This window comes from Protopterus annectens, chromosome 8.part0, assembly GCF_019279795.1.
Source record: "Protopterus annectens isolate FY-2018-M chromosome 8.part0, PAN1.0, whole genome shotgun sequence".
Lineage (NCBI taxonomy): Eukaryota > Metazoa > Chordata > Ceratodontiformes > Protopteridae > Protopterus > Protopterus annectens.
In genome coordinates, this window is record NC_056741.1 from 1898796380 (window position 1) to 1898820295 (window position 23916).

General features: G+C 38.5%; 1 protein-coding gene across 1 annotated transcript in view; it reads left to right on the forward strand.

The window, feature by feature from the left end:
* The window catches only part of LOC122809705 (plasmolipin), a 359490-nt gene that overhangs the window by 325289 nt on the left and 10285 nt on the right, over nucleotides 1-23916 (forward strand). The window contains exon 3 of the mRNA XM_044081397.1: nucleotides 1777-1899. Coding sequence (XP_043937332.1) covers nucleotides 1777-1899 — 123 coding nt within the window. The remainder of the gene's footprint in view (nucleotides 1-1776; nucleotides 1900-23916) is intronic.

Here is a 23916-nt window from a genome sequence, read left to right on the forward strand (position 1 = left end):
GAATTAGATGAACTAAGGCGGGAACATGTTCACCTTGTGAAATGTGCAGTAAGATGACCATGATAAATCTGACAAAGCACTTGGAAATAGAGAAAATATCATATGAAGGTGTGCCTAGCTTTCTAAATAGCTACTGGGCAGATGCATGCTAAATGGCTCTGCAGTTGTTATTAAATATGCAGTGAAGAGTGATATCAAAGATATGCATGTCACTTCTACTCAGTACCAGGGAACACAAAAATGCTGGGGAGAATCGAATATAAACTGTTTCACAAATTACTTTTCCATTGCCTGTCTCATTATAACCAAGACAAAACTGTCCACAAGAGAACGTTATGAGCAATATGGCGGGTGTTAAAAGATGTATAGCAAAGATCTTTTACTGCTCAAAATGCTTAGCTTCCTTTCAGTAGATGAAGATTCTCTGTAGAAGACAGAATAAAGTAAGAGTTAAGTGGTTTTAATAAATTCTGACTATCATAAGTGGTAGTTTCTTGTCTACCATAAGAACTACTTCATTTACCAATATCAGAGTCCAGTGAACTTTCATAAAACCAATTCACCCATTTATTATTTATTTATTATTTATTTATTATTTATTGCATTTGTTTACCAGGAAGGTCCACTGGGCCTGGGTGAGCCCATTTTCATTGGAGGCTCGCAGAGAAAAGCTCCACATACAAATTAAAGGTGATGCACATACAATAAAAATACAGAACTACAACTACAGTTACATAAAGGCCTAGAAGGCAATACAGTAACAATCAAGGGCATGGGTTTAAAATAAATATGGTATAAAAGTCCATATCAGAGTTAATTGGTATTAAGCAGTCAGCAGCTTGAATGAATGGAATGGTTCATAGCAGAGATGACAGGGAGGATAGGTGCAGCAATGGTAGTAATGTAAAGGGATAGAGAGACAGGAGGTGTAGGAGAATAGGGTATGGTGCACAGACAAGGTAGATGGAGTACCAGCTGGCTAGAAAGAGGTGGGGTAGAGTGGGAGTTGTAGTGAGGGGTAGACTGGGAGAAGCAGTGTTTAGAGAGAGTTATTTTTGGCATGGGCATAGCCAGCCAGAGGAAAGATGTTGTCTAAGAGACTTTTTATGTTCCTTTTTGCTGCATGATAACACTCCATCTCCATGAACTTTCTGATGTTACTAATTATTTTCATCTAAGAATACACTCCCTCCTTTTTGCCTGCCTTAATCATATTCCATATTCCTCTCGTCTCTTTTCCTCATCAAGGTCTTCTGAGCATTACCCACATGTAAAGCTGCTACTTATAAACTGTTCTGTATCATACACCAGCCCAGCTCATTAACATCTGCCAAGATACATGCACAGCTAGTGTAATGGCTAGGTTCATAGGTAGTAGTTTCTCTTATCCTATTATTGCATAATCACAGTTCATGGATGTAGAAACATTTAGCAACTCATTTATCATGTAGCTGTCTTACTGTACGTCATAGTTTTGTCTTAAAATTATTTTTTTCTGTAACTTTTAGCATTATTCATTATGAAAACAGTATTTCACAGCTGTTTCTGCCATCACTAACTTATGTGACTTTTGGTGCCATTTACTCTGTTTAGTAAGTGTATTTCATATATTTTTTGCATTAATGAGCAGTTTGAACATATTACTGTATTGTTTACATCATACATTTATTCCATACTGCTTCTAGGAAAATTTAAAATCTTCTTGAATATGCAAAGCTCATAATGTACAAAATTATAAGACTGACTACTAATATCTTAATATATTTCCCTCCTTAGCTTCTGGGTTTTCATGCATCTGCAACAGCCCTTTATGTCACAGCTTTCCTAACCTGTGCTGCATCAGTTGATCCAACATCATACCGAGGAACTCTTGCTTACAATAACAGAGCAGCCGCATCAGTGAGTACATGAATGCAATTTCTTTCTCTTCTTTAGACACAGGTTATCTGCAATTGCTATGTGTTTAACTTAAACCAGTAAGAATTCTAAGTGATATTACTGTGAATTATTCACCCAGGTAGTACCTGCAAATGGTCACTGTGATCAGTGTACTACCTTGATAAAAAAATACAAATACAAAATAAAATTAAATTAAATAAAAATATTAATTTACATCCCATGATTAAAAACGTCAGTCATCACTGTTCTTAAACAGTATATTTTGGTCTCTTATACATGAAAATAAGTCTTAACCCATGGAATGGCCAACATGACCTATGAGCAGAGATTGAGGTCTCAATTTATTTTCTCTTTGCTAAGCAATTACAAGAGGAGACTGTCTGGATGTAGAAAAGTTTTAGCAAACAAGAGCGGGAGATTAATTGTTTATTAGATGACTTGGAAAAAAATTAACTCTAACCTTGGGAGAGAGTTTTTTTCATTATGGATTAAGTAGGAAATGGAATGTTCTATCTAAGGAATTATGCTGTGCATTAAAATCTAGGAATTTTTAAAAGACATCTCGATGCATTGTGCACAAAGCACAATGGACCCCATCTACTTGCAGTTTGGCTTGTAGTGATCTTACGTGGTCAAATAGCCAATGGTAAAACTGTATTCACTTTATTAATGATTATTTTCAAGAAGGCTGCATTCAAACTACTTATTTTTAGCTAATGTTACACTCTGTATGTAACAAAATGGTATGAAATCTTCTTCTTCCGGCTTTTCCCGGTTAGGGGTCGCCACAGCGGATCACTTTGTCCGCACATTGAATGGCAGTGGAGTTTTACGGTGTCGAGTTGCCAGCCCAGCGCCCAACCTTCCATAGAAGGCACACTCACATGCACACCTAGGGCCAATTTAGAGTGTCCAATCCACCTGCAGCATGTCTTTGGGATGTGGGAGGAAACCGGAGCACCCGGAGGAAACCCACGCGACCACAGGGAGGACATGCAGACTCCGCACAGAAGGCACCCCAGCCAAGGATCGAACCGGAGAACCTCTTGCTGTGAGGCAGCAATGCTAACCACTGCACCACCATGGCCACCCTAACAAAATGGTATGAAATATTATCATGAAATCATGATTAATATGAAAAAACAGAATGGGCTCAGATTCAAAGGCAAAAAAAGCAACTATACCTTGTACATTTTATGTCAATTTAAGTTACAATATTTAAGAAAAAAAATAAAAATATCTGTTTTGTATATATAAATGTCTACATTGTAGGTGAGAATTTACAAAAGCAGCACCATCTCTATTAATCTCTAAGCATAACAAATCTAGACAAAGCCAAAGGTAATGTGTGGGGGGGGGGCAAAGGCCCAAAACCAGAGACAAACTTTAAATACTGCTCTTATAAACTTAAAATAAGTTGATAGAATGGTAGGTTATGTAATAGCATACATTTTTTCATGACTATAAAGGTCAGAAACTCAAAAGTATGTCATTAATTACTTTAATACTCAATGTTTTGCCAGGAAACCACAACTTTTATGAGAAATAGACCAACATATGATGTACAAATCTGGACAGTTGAGAGGTAATGAGCACTACATGTTTGATTGCTATTAGATGTGTAATTCTGATAGCTACACTTTTAATTTTTGATGGACTGTTCGGCAAATGCTGCAGTTTGTCAATTTTTAGTGGCTATTTTTTTCTTTTTCTGTAATGTTTTTTGCCTGCCAACAATCAGTCCAACTCCAATGAGACTTATCCCTTTGAGCCCCATCAGTAACAATATGGCTAGTGACTCTGGTGACTGCAGACCATAGGGAACCATCATCCAGGCAGGAATGAAGATGGATTATGTGGTATCACAGCCTTCAATATTTAGTTTCTAGATATTCTTATAAACATTTCAGGACAGGAAATCTGGACACTCACAAGCTAATAGCTATAAGGACAAGACAAGAAATATATTGTATTTTCTCTACTATAGTTAAAGTGCCAGAAAGCATCACTTTTTCTTAGAAATAAGTACTCTTTAGTTCTGATTTCATAAGAACATGTATGACTCATTTATGGAGTTTGGAAAACAAGACAAAAGAAATATGGATTTCATTTTGTGAACTGTATGGCAAAAAAAACATACAGATGTCAGCCTACTAGTGGTACCTAGTAATATACTGAATAATATCAGCTTACGGAGCATTCAGAAAGTAGAATGTTATATGGTCAAAACCATATCTTCAACTTTCTGAAAACTCGAACAGTTCAGTGTGCCATGCACACCCCCTACAAATTATATATACCATCTCTGAGATCAGACTAATTCCATGATCCCCACTGTACCACAATCTCAGTACAATCATTTTGAGTTTTCAGAAAGTCAGTGATATGGTTTCAAAAATGTGATGTTCAACTTTCAGAACACTCAGTAATCTGAGATAAACTCATATGTCTGTGTGTGCGTGTGTGTGTGTGTGTGTGTGTGTGTGTACACACACTCACTCGCATTGAGATTAATGCACTTACCCCGATAAACAGATATAAATAAATAAATAAATAAGTTATAATATGATTTCTGCCTACAACTGGTATTTACCATATATAAAGGGAGGTTTTCACCCAATACTCATGCAACAGCAGTTTTACAGTATACATCTATGTTATATTATGTGCTAAAATTGTGTGGTTCCTTGTTCTTTAAGCTACAACCATGAAACAGATACACTCTGATTTACTCTTAAGATGCTCTTTTAGCTTGGACATTAATTCTCGAAAACAATCCTCAGATCTTATCTCTGGGGTAGGTGATTCCTGATGGCTTGGCAGTTCTTGTGAAAGCTCTTTCCTTATGGAATTACTGACAGCCTCAGTCCCTGGGAATTTCAGAATGTGTAAGTTGATTCACTAACCTGCAGCTTGAATCTGAGTGAGGGGCAATGACCAAGAGCCAGGATTTTTAATATAAGGGAACAGAGTATTATTATCACTCTGCTTTGTACTGAAAGCCAGCAGGGACATTTGAGAAGGTCACGTGATGTCTGGAATGAGTGGCTAAGAGTACAAAGTCTATTATTTTGTTTTTCACTAATTGTAGCTTCTGGGTGTTGATACTAGAGAATAGGGTTAGAAGAGGGTGGTGCATATTCCAATTTAGGAGCGAGGACTGCTTTTAATGAAAATGTGAATACTCAGGTAAAAAATGCACATAAAACTATCATTCTACCTTTAAGGATTTTAAAGCAAGTCACAGTTGAATCTGACCACAACACACTACATGAAGGAGTGTTGGTGGTAGCAATTTTAAACTTATAGAACAGCTTCTTTTTCTTGATAACTGCATGACTCTATCTCTGATGTACTGATGGTTCAGTTCAGGTACATTCTGTATGTGCAGTGCATTCCTCATGCTGATGAGAAGTCAGATATCCCAATGGAAACTGACTGCAACTGATGCATCTGACCTATTCTAATGACCATGTAGATCTATTAAAGGTTGCTGTTATTACAGAGTTATGTGTCTAAAATAGTTTCATATTGTCAGAAAACTTTTCTGGACAATAAATATGCATAAATTGTTTTTAAGCTGTGGATTTAAGTGCAGAGGTAATGGAACAGCTGCATTTTGAAATCTTCAGTACAACAGTTTGAGTTTTATTTTTTATTTTTTTTTTTTCAACATGAACTTTTCAAATGGTAGAATACATCACCTCTTGGGGGGAGGGGGCAAATAAGCAGTAGTCTTAATTACTAGGTGATAAGAAAACATATATAGTTGTGATTTTGTGTGCTATGTATTTGTCTCCCTGATAAAAAGAAAATGTGTACGTTTATTACAAATGGAATCTATAGGCATTTTTAGTAGAGAAGTTGCGAAGTTATGACAAAGCAACAACATGAAAACCAAAAGATAGATTCTGCCTGTGTTCTCAAAATACCACAGCAACAGTTTCAGCTCCTTTTTGACACAGCCTGCCCCAAAGGAAACGTGTCTTTATTTAGGGTCTACTTCCTTTGACTGTGAAGATGTCATGTAAACTTATTCACAAAAAAAAACTAAGATGAGTTTTTCACACAGAGATTCCCCATACATTCACACTACTTCTGATAAGTTGTATCAGCTGTGATCAGTGGACTAGGTCGGTCCACTAGGTCGTGTTACCAATGAATTGGTGATGAAATCATTTTGTTGTTTTGACCACCACCTAGTCCAATTCAAGCATGGGCTTCCACTGGTAGAACCATTTGATGCTGAGCTGATTCAATGCATGACATAGCTCAACAGATACCACACATCTCTTTGAGGCTGGAGGACAAGAAGGTTATGGGTTCTATTCCCACTCCAGGTGATTAGATTGCTTGCTGTGCAACATATTTGTGGGATGCTCTCATTCTTCAGACTTGAATATGGAATAACAACAAGGAAACCTTATAAGAAAACAAGCATGAATAAACTGGAAAGAGTACAGTGAAAATTTGCATTATTATGAAAGACTAACCCCGGAATTCAATAACACCTACACTAAGTGTACACCATTCTGAGTGAACAGACATAACTCATAGCTTCTTCCTCCTAATTTTAGTTTTCCTGCTGATATTCCTGCAACTCTAAATACTGACAAGGATTCATAAAGGTTACCACAAAGTGTAGACTACATGTAATCTTTCTGAGTGGCTAGAAAGCACAAAAAACGTGATACAAATGTTCCTGAATATATATTGTGTACACTTAGTGTAGGCTTTATTGAATCTGGCCCTAAAATATCTGAACTTGCACTGCCTCATTTAGACTTTTAAGAGGAGACCTTATTCAGGTGTATAGGGCATTTGCAGGCAACTACCTTTGGGAATGTTTGGATGTTATCAAAAATTAGTAGAGATTCATCAGATAACCTATGTAGAAGATTTTATAGAAAATGAGAAGTGTACTAATTGGTTCTCGGAGAGATCTGATGCATGGAATAGACTACCAAATTACATTAAAGCAAGCACTAGTTTAAATATTTTTGTTTAAGAGCAACATGGACACTTGTTATGGAAATAACTGTTTTCACATATTGATAGGCTAGAGGGGCATTACTGTCTGTGCCTGAAATATTTGTAACTATTTATGTATGCATGATGGTTGCAGCTCAGCTTGATTTAGAAGATACCACACCACCTAACGAAAAGAGTGCAGGAAGTTCCCCAATGCCCTGGTCAGCTTTCCCCTAGTAGTATAAGTACTACCTCCTGTCTTCCCTGAAAAGATGCATCTAGCATAGTGGAACTAACCCAGCCAATAAAAGATAAATAAAAATAAACCAGCTGATGATTTTTGCTGCTTCTAACAGATCTTCTACTTGCTTGTTGATGTCTACAGTATAAGTACAAACAAGCCTCCGAATTACTTCACCCAAATGAGGTTGTGCTCCAGAACTATTATATAACACAAGCTTTGGTTCAGTCATAAGCTCTGTCTGACACAAACTGGATAATGGTTGAACTACATATTTTAGAGAATGTATCCACTAAAGGGCACACAGCTTGGATGCTAACTGTTCTTTATGCCAAAAAGCTCTAAGATGTTTAATGAGACCTCTGCCGCATCATATCTGTGTTCTTTCAGCTCATTTCTGACAGAAGAGTTATCCAATTCACCCCATCATGACACCCTTAGGGATTTCTCCTTCTCTGAGTGAAAGAAAGCTGCAGACTGCTAAAATCAAAAACTTTTCCAATCTAAACTGGAGCAATATTATGCTAGTAATAGGTCGTTATATGTAAGATTATTTAAAAAGTAGTGTGTGTGTGTGTGTGTGTGTGTGTGTGTGTGTGTGTGTGTGTGTGTGTGTGTGTGTGTGTGTGTGTTATATATATATATATATATATATATGTATATATATATATATATATATATATATATATATATATATATATATATGGTTTACCACCGTTTAGCTGATGGACACAATGTTGACCGTCGGTGTATTGAATGCAGTGCAGAAATCTGGAAAATACCGAATGCAAATGCATCGAATGGCAATCCCGCTACCCCTTTTGGACCCATGTTAGCACTCATTTTGGATGTAGAGCATTTGAAAATGTCGCATTCGGTATTCTTTGCGACATTTCAGCCATTCGACATGCAAAACTTTGGGAATTTGACTCGAGCATTGGTGGGTTCGACTGCAGTGTATTCGATTAAACTGTGGTAAACCTATATATATATATATATATATATATATATAGATTCGTATCACTTTACTGAAAGACCATTTCACTGACACCATTGTTGTCAAGGTTGCGCACATTGCTAAAGAATTTCTTGTGGTTGTCCTTGGCCCGGGAGGCTAAAGTCCCCTCAAATTTGGCTTTGGTATTGCTCTCAGCCATTCTGTCATCTGCCTAATTACTTAGGGATCAATTTAGAGCACATTTAGCTTGTTACTTGTAGATGTAAAACTGGTAAAAAGCAAAACTACAAACTTAAAACAATAAATAACAGAGGACAAACCACACTGGACCAATGTAAAAAGTTAGCGCTTTCGTTTACTAGATTAGCAAACTTCTTCAGACAAAGGAAATAGTAAAAACTTCAATTTATAATTTCACAAGTGATGATCATTTCCTACTCATTACAAAAACAAGCCTCAATTTAAAGTACCAAACCACTTACAAAGGCATAATAACAAGCCCATCATGCAAAAAGTTATTCAAAAAATATAAAAAATCAGGTCGTTAATAATAATAAAATAAAAAATGAAAAATAAGGAACATGTATATATACTCTTGAAGAATGTTATAAGATCAAGATAGAATACATGTATCTCACCTAAAACAATTTGCATAAAGTAGACGTAGGCATTCAGACTGATGATCGAGAGATGCATTCGGACTGCCAGCAAAGAAGTTCTGAGGATGGACTTCTGGACATCGCCTTTATGCCCTATGCTACGCAAGAAGCATACGTGTGATGTACTGTGTATGTTAAAGCAACAGTAGGCTTTCGTATACTGGCCAGACATTGGGCTACCTACTTAGAGGCGATCTCTGCTTGACTTACAAAGCCATGTCTGACCCAGCTCTGTTAGAAATGCTACATCTAAAGAAATCCCAATCCTTCCGCACCACATGCTCCAAAGACCTCAACCTCATTACCACAGTCAACAGAATGTGCTGGAGGGACAGGTTCATAACCCAGAGACTGCCCATACTATGGAATAGACTTCCCATACATGTCCAACAAAGCACTTCACTGGCCTTCTTCAAGAGAAATCTTGATGAGTTGATGGGAAATAGAAAATTCACCCCGGGGATCACTCCAGTGGCTCTACTCGACAGAGGCACTGGGAACTAAGGTCAGGTGGCACAATGCCAGGGTAAACCTATGGGCTAGACTGGTAAAGGCTCCAGGGCCATGAGCCTAGTACACACCTATGAACCAAGATGTAAGGAGTACTGCAACACATGAATGGAAGGACATCACTTGTTAAAGTTACTTTCTAAAACAAAATAAAAAAAAATACATCCTCCATGGAACCTGATAACATATTTGACTGCATGCTAAACATACACTGATGGACATGCTCCTACATCAATTTAATCTGCTAAACATACACTGATGGACATGCTCCTACATCAGTCTAACCTGAGCACAACCACTGGCTTTGTCCCTAAGGTATGGTGCTCAGCGGTTGTGATGCTACTTCAAAAGGGCATCCCACCTATTGTAACTGTTTAAATGTATATATTGTAACAGTGGAAACTGGAACACAGGAGGTTAACTTCAGTCCAGCAAAACTTCAGAAAAATAGCTACAATTAAATTACTTTAAAGGCTATACAATAAAAAATATATTTCAGTTTTCAATACAGCAAGGAGACACAATGTCTACAACTAGGAAACTTTCTGTATTTTTTTAGTGTGAAGTAATTACTAGTTTTGAAATATGAAGGAATGCAATTGTGTTATGATGTCCAGCTTCTGCCAGAGATCTGAGGTCTATGTATTTTCACAGTTAGATGCTAAATACTGCTAGCTTCCAGCAGTGGGAGTTTCACCTGGGATAGAGTCAGATGACAAGAATTGATGTCATTCTACAAGCTATCCCAGCAGTAATACTGGAGATATTAATTTAAAAAGTCTGTTAGAGATACTACTAACCAGTTAGTGAGACACCATATCTACAAGGCTATAACTGACCGGCTAAGCTACAACATTCAAATTCTTTTAAGACTTGACTCCTAGCGGTATGACTTTGTTAGGGGTAGATTCTGTGTAATGAAGCTGAGTAACTTTTATGAAAGGGTAACACAAGTCATGAACAGAGCTAATGCTGTCCATACAGCAAATTTTAACCTCATTAAAGCATTTGATGCCATACCACATGTTAACATAAGTAAGCTAAATGTGCTCCAAATTGACCTGTAAGTAATTTGGCGGATGACAGATTGGCTGAGGGTAATAATTCACACTGTGAGGGTTGCAGGTGCATGCTCAGGGAGCAGGAAGGTAACCAGTGCTTTCCCTTAGGGATCCATACTAGGTTTTGTTCCGATTAGAATATACTACTACGAGTACCAAATAAAAAATCAGGATCCATGGTTAACCAGTTTTGCAGATGATTGTAAATGGTGTCATCCTGAAATCCCACTTATAGCACGCAGAAGCTACACATGTTAATAGCTGGTGCACAGAAAGTGGGTTAAAACTAAATGCTAAAAAGTGCAATACTGTTGTATTTGATAAACAATATCTCAGTCCAGCTTACAGTGGATTCTGTATTCTGTCTTGGACTTGACAACAACTAGAAGATCCATTCACCACATCTCCCTTGGTCTTACGTAAGTTAACTAGGGTATAGTAATTCTCTTAGATTCAGTCAGGAATATAGTGAAGCATAGTTTAGATGTTTTTCTTTATTTATATGAGACAGTCCTATGTTGTTTTAAATATTTCCTGAGTTTTTTTACTCTATCACTGTCAATATATACTGCATATTTTCTGATTTTATTTATTATTAAATATATTTAAATCTTTCATTGTGGCTGATTTTGTGAGACATACTCAAGTTTGACAGTACTTGCATATTTAGTGGTGACATTGTGGGCCACTTCTAATAACCTTGTTCTTGGTCAAACTACTATTTGTATTAATATTAATATTACACAGTAAGACTGGGCACCCTTTGTTAACGGCTTTAAAGTAGCTGATAAGAGTCGGCTGGTGGCAGTAATAACTACCTTATAGTCTGGACAAAAGTGGGCATAACTAGTAAACCTGTGCCAGGTTTTCCCAGGTGTGTGTGTGTGTGTGCGTGTGTGCGTGTGTGCGTGTGTGCGTGTGTGTGTGTGTGTGTGTGTGTGTGTGTGTGTGTGTGTGTGTGTGTGTGTGTGTGTGTGTGTAGAAATAAAAACCTCAAAGAGTATGTGTGTCAGCTACTTGGGCAGGGACACAAAGCACTGGTTGGACAGAGAGGGAGTTGGAGGTCTTGGCGTGGCCACTCAGCTGAGATCTCAACTCTATAGCTGAGCCAGTGGGGAGTTTTACTGGGGATCTGGAGAAAGAGGGAGAAACCAGACTCAGACTGACTGTGGTCTCTGTGTGCTGTTAAGGTAAATTGATGCAGGGAGCTGCATCTGGAAATACTGTCTGTGTACTTGATATCCTCCCAGTGTACACCCCCCACTGTTGCCAGTGATGAGGTTTGAGGTTCCTTGATTACTGATCCAGTGGTAGGTCATCACAGGCTGCATGGCCTGGTTGCCTTGTATTTTCTATGATTTCTTTCATAATTCAATGAACCATACAAATCAAAAAATACAGAGTCTGTTATCACCTAGGCTTCACAGATAAAACAAACTCTCTGATTAGACAACTCCAATACTTCATTACCAGAACTTTCACTCAAAATCATGAACTTCAAAGGTTGGACCCTGTCTCAGGGTGACTGGGCAGCCTCAGTTTCTCTCTGTCTTTAGCCTCAGTCCCTCTCTCTCTCTCTCTCCATTCATGAAACAACTCCAGACCCTTTGAACTCCTACTACAAACAACGTCTGCCTTACTAGGTTTAACATGGTCTTAAAAAGGCACAGGTAATCAGCTGACTTCCATTACATGGTCCCCGTGAATCTCAGCTTAAAGGGACCAGTCTGTATGTCTTTGTTTAGTGTGATTTGCACAACTCTATTTCCCCTTTTTCTAGGTTCAATCCCACAAAACCTGTCCTCATTTCTGGTTAATTCTATTATCTGTTATGTATTCACTTAGTGGAACCACCATGCTATGCTACAGATAACCCCTCCTAGCTTGAATCCAGACTTCTAGCCCAGTGGAATGTTTGTGAGCCCTACATAGCCCATTCATATTGTGGTGGTGATCACTGAAATTATATTATATCCCAAAGCAAAAGAGATGGAATGTTAGGATCTATCTACAGAGCTTCACATGTCCTTCCTTTTGCTGTTGAAGCCATTGGAGGGAGGGTGTGCAATCCAAATCCAAGGTGAATTCCTAATGGATAATATCATAGGGGTCTAACTATCATTTAATGGCCAAGCATTCCATGTCTATTTTGGAAAATCTGGCCTCCATTTTAATTAATTTCCTGATGAAGTAAGAGATGAGTGGCACAGTGGTGCAGCGATTAGCATTGTTGCCTCACAACAAGAGGTTCTTGGCTGGAGTACCATCTGTGTGAAGTCTGCATGTCCTACCTGTGTTCATGTGGGTTTCCTCCCACATTCCAAAGACATGCAGTAGATGAATTGGACACTATAAATTGGCCATGTGTGCGAGTATGTGGTACACCCTTCTGAGGAGGGTTGGGCACCGACCCCGTAAAACTGCAACCGCTACAGAAACAACGAGTGCATGGAGGTGTGCTCATTGCCTGATGTGCTGAATGGCACGTATGGAACTGAGAGAGACAGAGAGATAAGAGAAAGTACAGTTGTGTAAGTTCTTCCTCTTTCATTGCAGCCTCATGTCAAATGTTCTTGAAATCATGAAAGGGGGTTTGCATAAAAGGCCTCTAAGAAAACCAGTCCCCCCCTTGAGATCTTAATTTTGTGTTATTGAAGCTAACACTTGTTCCATCGGAACCAGCTAATTTGCCTGACCTGAGGTTCTTAACATGGAAAACAGTGTTACTGACTGCCCTGACCTCTGCAGGAAGGATACCTGAGCTGCAAGTTTGTATGGTGAATCAATCTTGTTTCACTTTCCACATGGACAGGTTTTTTTTGAGAATGAATCCTTGTTTTATGCCTAGAGTGGTATCAGAGCTTACTTTAGCCAAACTAACCCCCACCACCACCACCACCACGTTTTCTCTCCTGAACCTAAAAATGAGGGAGAAAGAGTACTTTTTACCTTGGATGTCCCCAGACAATCAGGTACTATTTTGTCAGAACTAAATCTTTTGAACCTTTAGATCAATTGTTCATTTCATGCAACGTTAAGCAGAAGGGACAACCTCTGTCAAAACAGACTATTTCCAAATGGTCATCTAAGGCTATTACCTTTTCTTATTCTCACCATAACAAATCTATTCCAGGCAGAGTCGAGGTCCACTCTACCAGGGCCTTGGCTTCATCTATGGCTTTTTTGGAAAAGGTTGGATTCTAGAAGCTGCTTCTTGGTCCTCTGTACATACTTTTACAAAGCACACTAAGCCTGATTCCTTCTCTAGGTCCAGATCATGCTTTGGTAGGACCATTGTCCAGGGCACCTGGACTCTTCTCCTTCCACCTCCCAAATGTAATTAGCTAAGATAATCAACTCATATAGCTAAGGCTACTGTAACTGTGATCAATATGATAAACAAAGTACTGTGTAAGTTGAATTTACCATAACAGTAGATGTTCAAATCATCATTACTGCAATAACCACTCCCTCCCTCCATCCACCTTGTTTTTTTGTGTGTGTTTTTTGTGATAGGGTGTGAGCATTTACTTTTTGTTGGTCCTAGTATTGTCATTTTAGGACTCATCCTCCCTCTTTCTGCTGGCAGAAAAGCCATGAAGGGCTTTGTGCCCAGACTTGTCTTTTAGTCAGCTCTGCTTGAGCTGTTTGACAGTTTGGACATGTGGCAGGTGACCTCAAGCTTTGAAGCTGGCCAGCTTTTATCTGTTATGTGCTTGGTAGGATACAACTCATATAGCTAAGGCTAATGTGATAATGAACAATATGATAAACATTAGATACTCCTCATTGTTCACTTTTTTTGCCAATACTACCCCCCAATCCAATGTCTGAATTATTTGTGTATACAGTGAATGGCTTGAAGAATTTAGGGGACACCACAAATGGTTCAACACAAAGACTATGTCTAAGGCTTTGGAAAGGCCTTTTGGCTTTTGTTGTTCACTTGAGCCATTCAGGTAGCTTCCCTATTGAACAGGTTCATGAGGCATCAATTAACAGAAGCAAATTAGGAAATGAATTTATGATAATATTCTGCAAGACCCAAGAAAACTTCAGTCTCTCTTTTTGTTTAGGGGGAGGCCACTCCTTTACCCCTTCAGCCTTTTCTTTTTGGGGTTTGATCAAATCTCTCCCAACCCAAGATACTTTACCTTAGTCATCCCTACCTTGTACTATAGAGCTTTGACAGTAAACCTTGCCTGCCTTAGTGTCCGTAACTACTTACAACATGAAGAGATAAGAATTCCAGTCTTCCAAATGGATGACACCCTCATCATTCAGATAAAATGCAGCAGAGGACAGGTGAGGATTGAGCACACAGACACTCCATTAACTTCTGGAACATAGCTGGAGACCAGAAGGGAGGAGATTATACTGATACAACCATTCTGCCATGGAAAATACAGTTTTCTCCTTAGCCACATCAGTTAAGGAGATTTATCAGTAACTATCAAATTCAGGTTAGTTAGAAACCTAGTTTTCCCAAGCTATTCTACCATTTCATACACCCTGCATATAGGGTAGCTACATTTTTTTAAAGAGGCTGGTCTGGCTTTGGAACTAGTACGGCTAGACCATTTCCATCACTAGTGGCCTCTTTAATCATTTCTTGACTTTAACATGTTTTCTCTCTTTTTGGACTATTTGTTTTTGAGCTTTGGGTACTTTTTAGGGTCTTAGGTTATTTTTTTTCCCAAACTGGATATCATTTTCTTTCTAGTAAACAGTCCCTAACCTTGGCTACCATGTTTACTATACTTAATGGTATAATCTCCCAGGGCTTAAAGACATTTATGTGGTTAAGCTGCTTGGTACTCCTCATCCTCTTCCCTGTTTATCTCACCTTGTAATTCACCTCATTTACCCATTCAGGTACCTCAAAGGGGCCATGCCATGTAGTCAGAAACTTATTTTTCAGTTATACTAAAACATGGTCTCCCACACGAAACTCTTCAAGTGCTCCTGCATAATAGCTATTACCACTTCTCTTTTATCTGTAAATCATTAGAATGTGCTACAACACTTTCTAAGGATGTCTTCCTTTCCTTGTATGCCTCTCACTATAACTAATAGCCCCTTCAGGCTGTCTACCATACAACAATTCAAAGGGGCTAAATCCTGTAAAGGTCTGGGGATACTGCCTCAATTGAAAACATTAAACAGGGAATCAATCAACCACAGTCCTTCTCATCTTTTTCAATAACCTTCCTTAACATAGATTCCAGGGTCCTATTAAGCTGTTCTATCAAACCACCCATTTGGGGATTATAAACTGATGTTCTCGGCTGTTTTACTTACAAGCTTTGACAAAGGTACCTTGTAATGTTGGATATAGAGTGTACTTTGGTCAGTTATGATCTCCTTTAGTACTACTACCCAAGAAAATAGCATTATTAGTTTTTTAGCAATTGCTTTCTTTAAGGAAATAGCTTCAGAAAACTGGGTAGCATAGTCCACCACCAATATGATATACTCTTCCTCTTTAAAACTTTCACCGATGCCCTCTATGCAGCCACACAACAGGCCACCCTAATAAAACATGCATATGATTCCATTCTTATTTGTGCATCTGACAACATGGTACATCTCCAAAAAAATTACTCAAGAAGCTTTAATAACCACTGAAACATAGCTTCATAACTTCACAACTCATGCTCAACCCCAAAAAGACCAAACAACTACTTTTGTTCCCAAATCCCTCTCTTATGAACAAACAAAATTTGAAGTCCTCTCTCTCTTGATAATACAGCCATTAAAGTCACTTCTCATAGCATATAATCAGGGATGATAATATAAAATTTGACTTGCATATACAAAATTTCATTAAAAAATAATCAAAAACTAGGGATGCTTTATAGAGCCAAGAACTTTATCACCAACGTAACTAAAGCTACACTTGCCACGACTTATCTCCTCCCCACACTTAATTTATGGTGCTCCCATCTGTACTAAACTGCAGGCATCACAAAAATCAAAATTTGAACAATGCTATAACAAAGTTGCTAAATTTGCAGCAAATACCCCTTTCAGAACCCAGCACTATATAGCACTAAAAAGCCTAAATTGTTTAGAACTGCCTCATCATCTAACATATACACAGCTTTTTACCAACTATAAAATTATCCAGAATCTATCTGCTTGTGCAGCACTAAACACATTCTACACAACTATGTTCTAAGTCAGTCATTACGATCCAATTACTACAAACTCCTGTGTCCACAAACCTATCTAATCTGCTGGGATTTGTCTGTACTCTTACCATGTTGTAAAGGCCTGGCCTCTATCCATCAGGTCAATATCTTCCCTCCCATCCTTCAAAACCATTCTGAGACTTTGTAAGCAAAAGCTGGCTCTGTTTTTGCTCAACAGCTGGATAAACTATACCCCTAAATATGAACAAATACCTATTCATAGCTTACATCTCCTTACTCTCCCTTCTTCACTCACTTCCTTGCTTCTATCAGTTTCTCTCCCCTTGCTTTCTCTCTAAATATACCATAAGCCTGCATTTCTGTCACTTCATATTGCAATTCCTGTTTGTATTATACTAACATATCCTTAATTTCTCTACAAACTGGCTGAAATTTCTCTAACTATTAAATCATTGTCATATAACTTGTATCTATTCTTAACCAATGTTTTCATATTATGTCTAATTTGGTATAATTACTTAAACTGTATTTGTTTTTTGTATTATTTTTAAAAAACTGTCAAATTATTGTTCTTAAAATGTTTTCCAATACCTTGGAGCATTTCTCTGTGGGCATCCGCTGAAAATGGGCTCCGACGTACTCGGACTTTCCCGGTAATTAAATGTCAATCAATAAATAAATAAACAAAAGTATATCACACTGTAAAACTAAGAACCAGCCACATCTGAAGTAAATGCAAGTATATCCATAATGTGAAAGTGACAACCAGCCACACTTCTGAAACAAATGCATTAGTTGTCATAGCCTCAGAGCACAAATAAACTACCTACAGCATGCAAAAAACAGTCACCTCCTTAAAATCTTAGGTCTTGGCAAAAACAAGTAGAAGAAAAGTAAGGGGTGATAGCTTGCATATCTTTGAACAAGAGACTGGTAAATTTACAAGTATCACCTATATATAGTTTCACATCAACATGTTCAGGTTACATGCTTCCATGTATCTAAGTTCTTCCCTGTGATCTCTGATTTCTACCCACTTCCTGTTACTACACCTTGCTACCATGTATGCATAGTGAGGGTGTGCATGCATTCTACAATGAAGTTGAATCCCATCCAGGATTGTGTCCTGCCTACAACTATTCCTGCTGGGATACCAACCCGGAACTGTATGAAGTAGCACTGAAACTGTGTGGGCACATGTATGTGTACCTCTGTATTTATCTGCACATATAGATATTGATAAATATACTCACATACATGCAACTTGTACATATTTAATCAAATATATGTCAATAAAAGTATCTTTTAAACAATTACCTCAAGCTACATACTATTGACACACCAGCTCACACCAGTAATTAAAACACAAATAACCAGAAACCGTAGATGGAACATCTACCAACACACTAAAGTGCACAAATATTTTTCTCAGTGACAAACCACCAATGAATAAAAGTGCTACAGTGCATTTCAACAGAACTACCAGCATAAAACTTTATGGTCATTCAAACAAATATCAAAAAGTTTAATACTGCCACAAAAGATTTTCAAACCAGCAGATATATGCATAGTCTCCTGAAGTTTACAACTGTTAATGTGCATCTCTCTCTCAAAGCACAGTGTTAACAGTCCTCAGATTTTGGATTCCTGTCTACAGGTAGCCCATATGGCTGGCCCAACTTTCAGAGCTTCAGTTTCCCCCCAGGGCTTTACATGAAGCTCTCCCACCATAATTCTTCCCATAAGAATGTCAGTGGTATATTAGGTTTGTCAGTCAATACCATCTAAAGACCTCTCTTGCCCTAGGTACAGCCAAGTATAAAACCTTGGCACCAAAGCCCTATTGGCAAAAATGGAATAGCCCTGCGTGCCCCAGGTACACCCCAGAAGTCTCACTCTTTATGCAGATACAGATAAAAACAGCATGAGTGAGAGGGTGTGTTAATAGGGAGGCAGAGTAGTAAGACTGTGAATCTATGCAAACATTTGCAGTGTGTTCCTAAAACAAGTTTACTATGTTCTTCATGTTATTCACTTCTTCAGTCCTTTCATTTCATATGATTCCCAAAGCAAAATGAAACAGGGCGGTGGAAAAAAATCAGGAAATAAGACCCTGCAGGATATCAGTGGCAAATTCTGCTCTGGATACTACTTCTAATTTGTACTGTCTAAAGAAGGTGCGAGTCCAAGTTGCTGCTTCAAGAATACATTATGTGGGGATTCTCTGAGGAAGGTTGTGGTGACTACAGTGGTTATAGCAGAGTGAGCCTTCATGTATCCTGGAATACCCTTGTTATAAGCTAAGTAAATAAAGAAATGCACTGAGCAAGCCATTTAGAACAGGTATGCTTGTTAACTGTGTTTCCCCTATGCCTTTTATAAAGAATATAGATATCTGATTAGACTTTTCTGAATCTTAGCTGTGTGTACATATCAAGGAAATGGAGATTCTTTTCTCCTCTTTTATTTGGGTTTGGAAAGAAAAGTGGTAAGTGAATGGTTTGGTTAAGGGACAGCTCAGAAACCATCTTAAGCATGAAATAAAGATTAGTATGAAGGCATACCCTGCCCTAATGGACTATGAAGAAGGGTTACTTACAGGTTAAAGACAGAAGTCCAGAACTTTTACTAGAATAGGTAACAACCACCAAAACATTTTCTTCCATGACAGAAATTTGAAGATGGTTCAAAAGGGGCCAGGACAAACTTTTATAATTAAGATCCCATGGTGGAACAATCTCTTTTCTATGTTGTCTAAAATGGTAAATCCCACTTAGAATTAATTTAAAAGAAGGCCTGGTATACAAGGAGGCTGGATCCAGCGCAGACAAGCTGAAATGGTAGAAGCATGTAATTTGACAAATGTAAAGGTATGACATATTCCAAAACCACAGACATTTTTACATTATTTGAGTCAAGATTCCTGGATTAGTACCAAAGGAAAGTCTTTTCCATTTAGCTAGATGTCCTAGGTTCCCTTAATGTCCTTGTGTTTGGTTTCCTAGCCTCCCTCAAAATCTTTAGCATGGCCTCAGAGTGCATGTACCTACATGGAATCAGTGTAAATCATGCAAGCTGTCAGGTTTAGAGCTATCAGGTTGAGCTGCAACTAAGACCCTTTGTTTTGAGTCAGAAGATCTGAGGCAGCACTTACCATTTTCCTCTTGCCAGATTATTCAGCAGACAGAACCAGCATTGTCTTGGCCAAAAGGGTGTTATGAGAATAACTTTAGGCTTTTCCACATTGATTTGGAGAAAAAAAATACAGGGACCAAGGGTATTAGAGATCATGCATATACAAACAGACCCATCCAAATCAGGGAGAAAGCATCTATTATAGGTTCATAGGTGTTTACTAGGCTAACGACCACAAGGGCCTTTTTAATTGTAGCCATGCATCTCAAATCTCTGACAAGTTCTAATACCCTTAATAAGTGTAAGCAGGGTTTGGGAGTTGAACCATTTACAGGTTACCTGTGTCCATTAGAGACATAGGTGCTAAAACAGGGATGAATTTCTGGCTTCTCATCCAATTGTCAAAGTTGCACTTGAACTGGGTTGGGGAGGAACTCTGCTTCACATGAATGGGGAGCCTGTTCCATAGACATGGTAGTCTCTGGGATAAACACCTATCTCTCCAGCAGGACCTATTTATATCACAAGCAAGGTTTAAGTCTTTAGAACGGGTAATTTTGGTGCTGTTTGTTTTGTGGATATGCAGGAAGTCCATCAGAGTGGAGTCTGACAATGCCCTATATGCCAGGCATAGATCTCCCTTCAAAAGCCTGTAGGAGACGGAATACAGGGATAGGGCCTTGAGATGGTCTGAATATGACATTTTACTTATGCTCTGTATTCTTTTAGTGAGGAACCTCTGTGGACATTCCAATTGTTGGATATTTCTGGTTAGGTATATACCAAAGGGGGCACTGTATTCAATGACAGGTTTGATGAATGCCGAATACAGTGGAACAATGAATTCCTTGGACTTAGATGCCATACCTTTTCTTATAAGTTGTGCAATATAGAATGATTTCCTCACCACTGTAGGCACATGATGGTCAAAGGCTAGATTACTATCTATGTGTTCCCCTACGTCCCTGACTACTGGGTCAAATATAAGGGGTGTGTTGTCAATATGATAGTTACCAGGGATGAATGACTTCCCAAAGGATACTATTATGCATTTCTTGGCATTTAGTTTTAATCCATGGCTCTGACACCAGTTGTTCGTCTGTGTCAGCCCCTCCTGGAGAACATTTGTGTCAGTGTGAAATTCAATGACAGCTCCTAATTTGCAGTCATCTGCAAATTTAGTCAACAAGAGACCACTGATATTGGCCTTGACTTCTGAGAAGTAAATGCCAAAAAGGAGCAGTGCAAGGACTGATACCTGAGGGACTCCATTTGTAACTGGCCTCTTTGCAGAGGTGGATTTCCCAATTCTAACTTCCTGAGTCTTGTCTGTGAGCCATTTGGCTATCAACTGGGTGACGTACAGGTTTGTACCCAACCTCTTGAGTTTGTCAACAATGCCCAAGTTGGGTATTGTGTCAAATGCCTTGGCCAGGTCAAGGTAGGCAGTGTGAACAATTTTGCCCTTATCCATTTCTTTGGTGACCTTTGCAAAGAAGTCCACCAGGTTGAGTAGGCATGATCTGCCCTCAACGAAACCAAACTGGGTTGGGTCCAGTGTCTGGAGGTTTACTATATCTCTATTGATCATCTCCATAACAATTCTTTCCATGGCCTTACATATAAGACTAGTGAGACTTATGGGTCCGTAGTTTCCAGGGTCTGTAGATGGACCACCTTTGTGCAGAGGGATGACTGTTGCCTTTCTCCATTCATGATGCATGAAACCTGTTTGGAGGCTACAGTTAAATAGCAATTCCAAAGGCCCTGATAGTTCATGTTTCATGCTATTTAGAAGGCATCTTGGGATATTGTCTGGGCCCATTGATGCAGTGTTCTTGGTCTTAGAGTTAGCATTAAGGACCTGTTCCCTAGTGATAGTAGAGGGGAGTTATATTTGATGTTATTTCCTGAGGGAAGGTTGAGGGGGAGTGAGGGGTAAAGTTAGAGCTGAATTTATCAGCCAGGAGGTTTGCTATATCTTCTGGATTAGTATAGGTGGCACCATTTACAATGAGCTCTGCACATAACTGTGTACTGCCTTTGAGGTTGAGGACATAGCTAAAGAATGTTTTGTGGTTGTCCTTGGCCTGAGAGGCCAAACTTATCTCAAATTTGGCTTTGGTAGACTTTATTTGTCCTCTGAGTTGTTTGTTTAGTTTGATGAGAGTGCTTTTATCCTGCTGGGTGCTGCACCTCCTAATTTTTGCCATGGTTTTCTTCCTTCTGTTATACAGCCTATTGAATTTGTGATTCCACCATGGTGGCTTGTTTTTTCAGTTAGTTCTGTACTTCTTCCTGCTGGGTACAGCTGCCTCTATGCAGCTATTAGCATGTTTGTACAGGGTTTCTGTGAACAGTTCTGCATAGGCAGCAGTGCTCTCAGGGTTTATGGGGGCTTGAAATTTTGCCAGGTTCTCACTTATTTTCCAAGCCTTTGGAGAGTTGCTGTCCTGCAGTATATATGTCTGTCTCAATTGTATGTTCAGATGAGAGATAAACAGGTGTACTTTTGTTTCTGCCCACTCATTGAACTATTTCCCATGCTTGCATAGCTAGCATGCACAAAAGGTATAAACACGTTTCTTGTTTCTTGTTTATGCTGCACATTTGTCTGTTATTATCTGGAGAGCTCTTCCTTTATGATAGAAGTGATAGCCTTCAAAGTTAGAATGACCCTTTGTGCTTTTTTCTCACCATGCCCTCCCCATGTTCCATTAATATGAAGATCTCCTACACAGACACCCCCTAAGCTAGGTTTGAGGCATCGGCAGTAAGGATTATTGTGGGCTGGGGTGCTTTGAAGGGCATCCTTGCATTGCATAATGTACCAGAAGATCTTTCTGATGCAAAGGGAAAGTGTGATGCTTTTTTCCAGTGAGTATGCTGACACCATCTTTTTCTCAAGTACTAGTGAAGCTTCCACATGTGTGGACAGGCAAGTGGCACCACTAGGATGCAGAATGTCATGCAACACAAAAGTCATTCTTGCTGAAATATGGTTTGGATGTATATGGTCAGGTGGGATACTATGTCCTCTAGGAGGAAGGCTGTATGAATAGTGATGTTTAGATGTGCCCCCAAGAAGATAAGGTTCATTGGTGAAATCAGGTTTGATATGTTTTGCTGACGGTGAGACCCAAATCTCTGAAGAAATTTAGTACGAACTTCAAAACTTCAAGAGTCTCTTATTGAAACTCCTCTAAGATAATGCAACCATCATTTAGGTGCAAATTTGAAAGTCTTTTGTCCTGCAATGGGGAATTCCTGGAGCCAGGCATTTTTTTAAGATTCTAGATTCAGCAGACAAGCCAAAGGGCAAGGATGCAAACAGGAAATGTTTTCTCTCTACTGCAAGTCTAAGACATTTCCTTTAACTTTTGGCAATGAGGATATAAAGGCAAGCATCCTTCATGCCCACAGTAACTATAACAGCCTGATATGAAAGGAATGGTAATAGGCTTTGGAGTGGTAACATTTTGAATTTTAACATGTTTAGGTTGGATAGGTCCAGAATGGGTCTCCATGTTTCTTCTTTTTCTGGGACTAGAAAAAGCCTTATATAAAGCACTTGTACTTACTCTCCAGCTGGGAACATCTCTATGGACCTAAACTCCATCATTTTTGGGATTGCAGGGATGAGATCTACATTATCCTTATTCCTGCACTTTGGAAGTTTAAGGAATTTTAATTTGTAACCCTTTTGAAAATTGTTTAGTACTCACTGATGGTTATGAATTCCAAATGTTTGCAAAAAAAAGGTTAAGCTGCATCCTACTTTTTCTGAGAGAAAACAGACAATTGAGAGGTTCAAGTTGGAGAGGGCTTAGAGGAAGGAAGAGAGATGTTGGTCTTCTCATTTTATGGCCGATTCCTCTGCAAGTCTTTTTTTTTTTCAAACAACTTTTTACTGAATTTTACAAAAAAGGACAATGAAACAATATGGCATGGCAATACAATCAAGAAAAAACAGAAATTAAGTACAAAGTGAAACAGGTATGTCATGAATATATACATTTATACTGTAGTCCTCTTATATAACATAAGCTGTAACAAAAAAAGGGGGGTGCAAAAAGGGGGAACTATGTACAAAATGATCAAACACACACACACACACACATATATATATATATATATATATATATATATATATATATATATACGCACACACACACACACACACAAGAAAAGATTACCCAAAGGTTATATAGAGGTGTTACTGTGATTTCTATAGAAAGGAACCAAGTAATTCTGTAAAAAAACATAATCATACAAGGAGGTATATCAGAATATCTAGGTTAAAAAACCGAAGCATCTTGAATACTAG